The following is a 9765-nucleotide window of genomic DNA, read 5'->3' on the forward strand; positions in this document are numbered from 1 at the left end:
TCTATCTGTCTGTCTGTGTACCTGTCTGTTACTGTCTGCCTGTTTTTGTTTGTGTACTTCTTTACTTGTCTGTGTGTGTGTGTGTGTGTGTGTGTGTATATTTGAGTCTCTGGTCTTGTGTGTGTGTGTGTGTGTGTGTGTTTGTGTGTAAAAGAGATAGAGTCTGGCTGTTGAAGACACAGAGTTCATACAAATATATGGGAGACAGGGGTCAGTGAACCTCTCAAACTCCTGCCATTTAATACAAAACAGTGCATAATATCAGCAAAATTATCACATGGTCAGCGCCACAAGACTCTCCTGAACACCTCTATGTGGTTTTGGTGTTTCTAGAGCCAAAAATGTGCAAATATGAGCGAGTTACAAATAAGAGTCAGTTCTGGTTTTCTCCTGAAATCCGCTCCTGAATTTGTATTGCAGTCTATGGGAGAGTTTGAGGGTGCTCGCATCACTTGGAGGGTCACATTTCAATTCTGGTAGTCTGTGTAATAAGGTAGACACTTTTTATAAAACAGGGCAAATTTGTCAACTAATGAGGAAGAAATTATTTGTGAAGTCCGAAATATGTGGCTGTAAGGACAAGTTACACAGATCTTTTTCAGACAAATTTTAGATCTTCACCCACTATAGCGATGATGTCATCCCATTATAAACTCAGAAATAATCTGAAAACAGCATGAAACTAAAACTGTGATAATTCAAAAACTGTTGAAGATATCAAAACGTTGATTGATTTAATAGCTGAAAGTATTGTGAACAGTTTAAAGTTTGAATGAAGTCTGTAGCAGAAAGTATGCTGAAGTAGTTAAAGTTCAAAGACGCTGAAGCTTTCAAGGATTTGAACAGTCTCTCTGTTCATTTAAATGGCAAAAAACTGCAGAAAAAGCTTAATATTCTGAAAATTATAAATAGTAAAAAAAAGTTGTATACATCCGATAATCTACAGAACAAGCTGAACGTTTTGGTAATTGGATGGTTTCTGTATGAAAAAGTATGAAGGAGTAGTTAGAGACCGTGGAAAGGCAGAAGAAGTAAGAATAATAAAATATAAAGATTTGAATACCTCACCATTCACACTAATAACTAGAAAATGCATTTCCTGCTGAAAATGCTTGTGAATGCTGAGAGCTGAATGAGATTGCTGAAGCAATGCTGAAGAAGCTTAAGTAACTACTGAAGCAATAGCTGAATATTAAAAGCAGAACTTGAAAACTGGAGGTTGAATGTCCTGAAGTGGTTGAAAATCCCTGAATAGTTGATGTAAGGTGTAACAAACAGCACAAAACTGTACAAAATATACAAAATGTAAAAAACTTAGTTGAAAGCTAAATAGCCCAAATTGGTTGAAAATGAAAACTAATGAAAGAAGACATGTACAATCAAAACATACAATGTCACACCAGAAGAAGATTACTGACACAATACTAAAATAGTTGAAAAAGCAGCTCATATTAATTGATGAACAGTGGTTTGAAAAGTTTAAAATTTTAAATTGTAGGAGCTGAACTCCATTAGCTGCAAAAGCTAAGAACTGAAACATGTTGTTGAAACAGTTGAAAGCCAACATTTTTAGCACTCAGAGGTTGCCATGGTGACAATGCTGTCCATCTGTCTGGCTGCCTACCTTTCTTTATCTCTGAAAAAGGTAGCACTTGGAAAACACTGGTTAAAGGTAATCCACCAATCACAATAAGTGATGTAATGTGGAGTCACTTAGATATCAAACTGAAATTAACAGCCAAATCTTTCCTGAACGAAACTGTGTCTATCTACCTGTCTAGCTCTCTATGTGTTCATTTGTGTGTGTGTGTGTGTGTGTGTGTGTGTGTGTGTATGTGTGCATGTGTGTGTGTATATGTGTAAAAAATGTGGAAATAGTAGCGAGTTACAAAAAAGGGTCAGGTCTGGGTCTATCCTGAAATCAGCTCCTGAATTTGTGAATTTGTATGGGACAGTTGGAGGTTACTCCCATCAATTTCAGGCTCCCATTTCAAATCTGTTCATCTCTTTGCTATGGTAGACACTTTGTATGAAACAGGACAATCTGGTCTACTTTTAAGGAAGAAATTATGTGTGTCCACCGAAATATATGGCTGTAAGGATGAGTTACACAGATTACACAGTCATCCACTCTAGCCCTGAATATTCCGTGAAATACACACCCATTACAAGATATCAAAAAGTTGAATACAAGTTTAATAGCTGAATGTCTTGTGAACATTTTAAAGTTTGAATGAAGTCTGTAGCTGAAAGTATGCTGAAGTAGTTGAATTTTAAAGAGGTTGAAAATTTCAAGGATTTGAACATTCTCTATATTCATTTGAATGGCAAAAAATTGCAACGTAATAAAAAATAAATAAAAAATATAAAAACACATAATATTTTGATTATGATTATTATGATTATGAATAGTAGAAAAAAGTTGTATACATCCGATAATCTACAGAAATTGAACGTTTTGATAGTTGAATGGTTCTTGTACGAAAAAGTCTGAAGGAGTAGTTAGAGACCACAGAAAGAATAAAATATAAAGAACAATAGTGTGATCTGATAATCTGAGGCATTCACACTAATAATAAAAATTTGAGTAACAATCGTGTGAATGCCTCAGCATTAGTGCACAGAATAATAATGCATGCCTTCAATGCTATTGCATTGCAGGCACATAAGAAGAAATCTAGTTTAAATGTTCAGGCCTGAGAAACGTGACTTGGAGCAGCTCTATGAGTTGGTCCTGGGAGGTTGACCTGTGGCAGATTTAACTTGTAATAATATCAGTTTAAACAGTTGAAATGACTGATGTGTGTTAATGTTCCAACAGTGAGTTATGTAATGAGCAGGATGATGTATAGTGAGCTGCTTGCTGTGTTTCAGAGCACTCATCTGTGCTGAGCTGCTTCTCTATACATTATCTTTACTCTTTAGGAGCTGGATACATTCGGTTTGTGTATGCTATGCTAACAGTATGCCCCTCACAGAGCCAATGAACATGTTTTCACAATGCCAGACTGTGTACACACTAGCTTCACGTGACAGTGACACAGTTTGTTCAGGAGTTAGATCCTGAACAAACATATGGTGGACTGTAGGTGTCATTTTCTACTCACATCCTCTCTGCTGTCCTAACCTTCTAACCTCAGGAAGTCTGATTCACATAATGATAATAAATGAAAAGCCTAGTGAAAGACAAAAACAACGTGCAGCAGAACACCCCCCCCCCCCCCCCCACACACACACACACACACACACTACCACCATCATCCCCATCCCCATCTCTTCGGCCGGCCCACACTCTTAATCCCTCTCCACCGTGCCAAGCTGAAAGGAAAGGACAGAGCACGTCAGGGAACAGCAGGCATCCCCGCCACTCACCAAGACCCTCAGTCATTCATGCACAGCTGTGAGCCCCCGCCCTGCAGGACGCCTCACATGTAAGAAAGCCGGTTGTCCAAACACATCTACATCAACAAGCCAAGATCATCTTAACTCTCTTCGAGGGTGTAATCCTATTCCTCCGTGGATCTGGAGGTGGAAGAAGTTGATTTTCCCACCAACCCAGACCTGCATTCCTCAGATCTCATCAGTCTCACTGAGCTTACTGGATCTTCAGCATGAATCAGTGTCAGCAGCGTTATCAAAGAAAACACAGCTATCAATTAAAACACGGTGATTCCACAGTTAGACCAATACACTGGGACATGAGTCAGATACTCAAAGACAGATACATCTCAGTCTGTAAATATGAACCATACCGTAATGTTTGTTATGGCTTTCAGAGCGTGGTCAGACCTACACTTTCAGTTTTGGAACCAGATTACATGAAGAGACAGGTACACAGTCACACTGACTTCATCAACCCAGGTGCAAGTAGTGATGAGGTTCAGTTTGCCTGGACACAACATGTTCCATTGCTCAGCTGTTGCCTGTTTTTCTGATTGGATTAGTTAAGGTTATACAGTGGTTTGCTCTCTATATTAATAACAGTTAGTCTGTTGTCCCATGAGTCCACATGAGTCATGATGCAGACTGACTGATGCAGATAAAAGTGAATTCTGAAGTGATTCTGAAGAAAAGTGTAGTAAAGGGTGGGCTTTTTAAACCTAAAACGGTGTCTTTGGTAATTAGAAAAAACAACACAAATTACATGAAAATCATAAATTCTTCACTTAATATAAATGAAAAAGACATGTTTTAAGGTTCATCATGTGATCATGTATCAATTTACCAGAATCAATAAATATGTAAATATATTTCATTTCAGAAAAACTCTCAGCAGGTGAATGTAAAAACAGTTTTCAAGTGACTCACATCAATCATTTTACACAGTAAACTTATTAAAGTTCAATATTGTGTCTATAGTTTCCGTCATTTCCATGGGCGTGACTGTGTCCTGTTGATAAGGACAGGAGCTCGTCAATCTGTCCGTATCTCAGCTTCTACTGTTCTGAGATCAGTTATGATATTCCAGCATCATACGAGTGCACAGACGTGTGTTGAAACTAAACCTGCACATTAAGTGTTCAGAGGCAGCAGCGGGTAAATGGGAAAATGACACTGATTTAAGCAGTGACGCTCAATATTAGGACAGGAGCAAGTCACAAAGCTCGTGGTGGCCTTACGGCATACAATATTTTTCAGAGCATCACAGCCAGAGGGAGGGGCCATGGCTGCCGTGAAATTCCGACCCTGGCCATATATATGTAGGAAAACTGGGCTATGTAAAGTATGTAAAAGTCTTTGTGAGGTCGCTAAGAATATAAAAGTGCCGCTATTTAATAATTCAATGAAGTAACATAAAGGTGACAGTTTGACGTGAGTCCTATTCAGCAATGAGACAACTGAAAGTGAAATTGAACCATCAACACATCACCATCATATAAAACACAGGCGCCATCAACAGTTGTAATCCAATCAAACCTTAAACATCCACTGGTTAATGGCTGATGGGGTTTCATAGAAAGACCTGAATTAAGCACACCTTGTTTGAAGTTGTCCAGGTTCCTGAACTCCACCAGGTTGTTGCCATAGTAATAGTTAGTGACATAGATCTTGGAGTCTTTAGCCAGAGGATCCTTCATCCAGGCTCCCTCGTTCCTCCCGTAACTGTGCTGCTTCTCTGGCTGCTCAATGGACGCCAGAGTCCCCTCACAGTTCAGGATCTTCCCTGAAAACAAAACCAGTCGAGGATTTAACTTGCACACCTGAGAGAGAGTGAACCTACACACTCTTGTCCTCTGTTACTGCAACAGGACACTGTGTTAACTGAGGGGTGTTCAGGACGTACCGGCTCTATGCAGAATGGGACGACTGTTGTTGTTCGAGTTGTCCAGGACCAGGACTATGGTCGGAGCCGGTCTCTCAGACGCTGCTGTGTTCTGTGTGGTGATAGTAGTGGGTGCAATGGTGGTGGTGGTAGTCGTTTGGGTGGTGGTGGTAGTTGTAGTGGTGGGGGATGCAGTGTTGGTGACGGGTTCAGCCACAGTGGCCTTCATGGTTTCCAGGACCATCTCGGCTCCGTCCTCAGACTGGCTCTCTGTGACATGGTGGACTGAGTACGCTTTGGCAGAGTGGTCTGGGGGTGAGGGTTGGGGTGGGGGGTTAGAGTTTTGCAACTGCAGACCAAGCATCAACCTCCAGACTGAAACATGTAGCATCAACACTTAAGAACCAAAAGCTGCAGTTCCTCTAATGACCACTAGAGTCTGGCTCCAACAGTGAGTCAATCCCCATACACTCCCATGTTAAAATGTCCAACTTTAGAGCAGAAATAAACATGTTCACAGCCTGGTACAAAAACTGTTTTGGTCTCAATAGCTAATTTCCTCCTTCATGACAACTGTTTATATAACTCACCTGTTTACATCTTATTAAGGCTTAAAGTTATGGAGAATTGAGGGCGTGGCCTCTTTAAGTGACAGGTGGGTGAGCGAATGCTTGCCACAAACTGTCATGCACCAAAGTCTTAGCTCCACACATGCCCTCCCCCCATGATCCGGTTCAACACCTGCTGCTAAATTTACTATGATTACTAATTATAATTACTGTTATTAGCTTTCATTGTTACTTATATCAGTAGGAGCATTACAGTTACCATTACATTATTATTATTGCCGTTACTGCTGCTACTATCTCTATGATCAATATTACTATCATTGCATGCTGTTCTTTTCCTTTGCTCTCTCGTTCTTTCTCTCTCCAAACTCAATCGGTTGAGGCAGTTGATCCCGCCCACTCTGAGTCCGGTTCTGCTCAAGGTTTCTGCCCCTTAAAAGGACGTTTTTTCTTGCTCTTGTTGTGAAGTGTTGTGTCTTTGCATATGTGGCTCTCCTACAGACTCTATGAGACTTCTCAAAGTCCGCTGTGCTCCAGAAGTCCACATCAAAGACGCTACATTATCGATGCAGCACACAAAGAAGACCGACTTCCTGCCTCTCCTCTCTGAACTGTTTAACCCCGTCTGCTCCTTGGTGGAGTTCACTGAGGCAGTGTTCACCTTTTGACAAACATAGGGCCAGTTTGTAAAAACTACAGTTAAAAAAGTTATTGTATTATATCAAGTGTTAAGAACTCAATATCCTTAAAATACAGCTGCTGTTAATTTGTCAGTGAAAACTATGACAGAAAGTCAAAGACTCGATAACACTGAGACTTAAAGCTCCATATTTTCCTCTTCCTCTGTGTTTTATTTGAAGTGTTGATCCATAAAAAGATATATTTGTGGTTTTAAGAACCAAAAACCATCTCAATGTAGTTTTACATCTCCTCTCTCAGGCTTCTCTCTGGAGCTCTAGTAACAACAGGTCAGTGAGCCAATCAGAAGAGAGGAGGCTCTGAGCCTCTGTTTTGATTGGCTAACTGTTTTCTGAGGGATCCAATACAAATATAGCAGATTTCAGGTAAACACTCAGAGAAACCACATCCTGAGAGGTTGGATGGTGGGTCCAGGTAGACGGAACTTGGTGACTTCTTTGTTGTGACATCGCAAAGTTCCAGAATTCCTGACGGCTGGTTTTAAGGCTCAGTTTCTGAATACAGGCTTTACGCATTTCTTTGTGGACTGAGGCTTTGATACTTTACAGTATTAATATAGAACCTAGACCTGTTTTATAATCAAACAACACATGGACATCTACCTTTAGACTATAAGGACCTTAAAACTAATAAATCTGTAAACAGCTGAAAACTAGCTAACTGCATGAACTGGCTCATGAGCTGCATCATACACTTATAACCTGCTGCACTCTTCATGTAAACAATCAAGCGCAACATCATCAATGTCTTTGAGGTGAGTATGTTATTTGTAAAGAAAAAAGTCTATGCAATTAACAATGTAACACACTGTTCAATAACTACAGCACTTAAAGCCATATGCATATAACAGTTTGTACTTTTATACCTTGCAAGTTGTTCTTCTATGGTAAAAACACAGTACAACGTATATTTTGCAAACAGGTTTGTTAACTAAATGTTAATAGCTTCGAAACATGTAAGTTGTACTAAGTGGTAGTTCGTACCAAAAAAGGCCAGTGTCAGTTCTGAAATTTGATAAAAAAGTATTCAGAATATTCTGTGATGTCGATGTATCAATACTGTTAAAAAATAGAAACTTAACCCTATCTAAACCACTTTTATTTTTGTGTTTGTAGAACTCAATACAAGTTTATTGTTTTGACTGGTTTTGTTCTCTCAACTAGGATTTAGGTTTGTACAATTTGAAATGCCGTCTTGGTATCACTAAAAAAACTTGTTGATTAAACTGAAAGTATAAAGTTTTTATTTAGCGTCATGTTTGTCAGCCCAACTATTTATTCTAAGTTTAAGGAACTCGAATATTTGTGCAAAATACTGAAGTTTCTTAGTTTGTGAGCAGGTTACAAATTATTTCAAGTTGAACCAGCTTGTTCTTTTTTTATAGTGTGCTCATGACATCTCACCCCTTTCAAGATGGCTAACTGTCACAGTCATTAAAGGGTTAAATCTGCCCATTTGGAACAGGTAAAAAGCTTTACCTTTAGATGTAGCTGGACATGTCACATCTATGACCTCATTAATTTAAAGTCCACTGAAGGATTAGCATCCTCTGATGGTCTAAACACTGTTTCAAAGCTTTTAGATCAAATTCAGTGAAACTGAGTGTTTGAAAAAAAAAAAGCATCTTGTTTTCTGGTTTCAGGTTTCAATAATCACTTTGGTTCTTTTAGCAGACAGCCGAGGAGAGGCTGCTCTCCTTCTGCTCCTCATTCTCCTCCTTCCTGTGCTGCCACACAGATGTGATGAGATCACAGCATTTATACATCAGCAGTGGATCTTCCTGACACGCATACTCTGAACATATGGACCTGATGAAGGCTGCAGTAGAAATAATATTTACATAAGGTTTTAACAATTACCAGTAGGAGTCTTCAGAAAGCCATTAAGATGATGAATAAGTTTAATGTGTACCTGGCAGTAAACTCTGATCCACAGTTAAACAGCAAATCTGTCACAGTCATTTTATCTCAGGAATCACTTTAGTCATTTTATTACTTTATATATCAAATGGCAAATCAGTCGTTTTTAAACAATTCTAGTTGTATGGTAGAATATTTCTGCATTATTGAGCTTCTTTTCTAGACTTTATAAGGACCTCTGCAAAGATTCATACTGGATACAAAGGCCTTCATTTCAATCTAGAGATGAAACTGTATAAAAATGTAATTTTCATTAATTAATTTAATATCATAAAATGCGCTGTAAATGTTTGAAAAATATTAACATGCAATGGAAAGCACAAATAAATAATTAGCAGCACGTGTTTTAAAAACATGAATAACATGTCTAATACATCTGTGTCACACATGAGGACAAGGGATGTGCTGGGTTTGTCTGCTGTATGCCCACTCTGTAAACAAGGGAACACCATCATCATTAGGTGCTCAGCTCCGAGGCACTCCTCTACAGCTAGAATTTAATATTCCTCATACTTATTATTATTCTTCCGCCAAATTTTGGCGCAGCTTTGAGAAAACCCCGGTAAGATCCCGAAAGAGGTGCTATGACTTTTGGTTTTTTCCCAGTTATTCCCAAAATACTGGGAATAAATAATGCATTAGGAATGCATTGGAATTTCTTCTTCACGTAGAAATGTGATTCAAACTATAAAACGGAGGAAAACTTCTGCTCTCTCCAAAACACAACAACTGTTTTAGCATAACATGTAAACTTTTCAAACTGTGAGCACTCAAAGGAGGAGTGGAAATCACTTTTTCTTCAAAGTTAGAGTGAAAGCGTCAGTTGGCTAGAGTGCGTGAAGCAGTAAAAAATAACCTTTATTTTTATTTTTAACTCGAGCTCGCGGCCAAACCGTAAAAAAGAGACAAATAAGTCTTTCTGAAAATGTAGACATAGTTGTTGGGATTCATAAAATGTAACTTTGACAGGCAGGGTCTGCACAAAATTTAAACGGGGGTGCCGAGTCCGGCAGCAATACCCGTCTCACTCTCATTGACACCTAATGTAATCGTCTTTTTTTTTCTGTCTTCGCACTGAGCTTACACACTCATTTTAAGGAATATCTGAATAAAATATAGACTGTAGAAACTTCTGGCTTCAGTGTCTGGCACGGTGTTTTCGGTTTTTGAAAAGAAGTAACGGTTTTCTCATAATTTGCAGTTGTTTTGAAGCCATGTAGAAGCCAAATTCTGGGCAGATTTTCACATTGCCATGGCAACGGCAGCTCCTGACCTGTGTGCGTGCGTGCGCCTAGCAACCAGATAACCAACTCTC

The 9765-nt window shown here is 39.1% G+C and overlaps 1 protein-coding gene across 1 annotated transcript in view; it reads right to left on the bottom strand.

The window, feature by feature from the left end:
• olfml2a (olfactomedin-like 2A) overlaps nt 1-9765 on the bottom strand; it is a 38842-nt gene that overhangs the window by 13680 nt on the left and 15397 nt on the right. The window contains exons 6-7 of the mRNA XM_023397721.2: nt 5285-5572; nt 4979-5164 (exon numbers count right to left, since the gene is read on the bottom strand). Of these exons, the coding sequence (XP_023253489.1) occupies nt 4979-5164; nt 5285-5572 (474 nt within the window). The remainder of the gene's footprint in view (nt 1-4978; nt 5165-5284; nt 5573-9765) is intronic.

Source organism: Seriola lalandi, unplaced genomic scaffold, assembly GCF_002814215.2.
Source record: "Seriola lalandi dorsalis isolate HSWRI2012SDOR001 ecotype SW California unplaced genomic scaffold, Sedor1 jcf7180002054883, whole genome shotgun sequence".
NCBI lineage: Eukaryota > Metazoa > Chordata > Actinopteri > Carangiformes > Carangidae > Seriola > Seriola lalandi.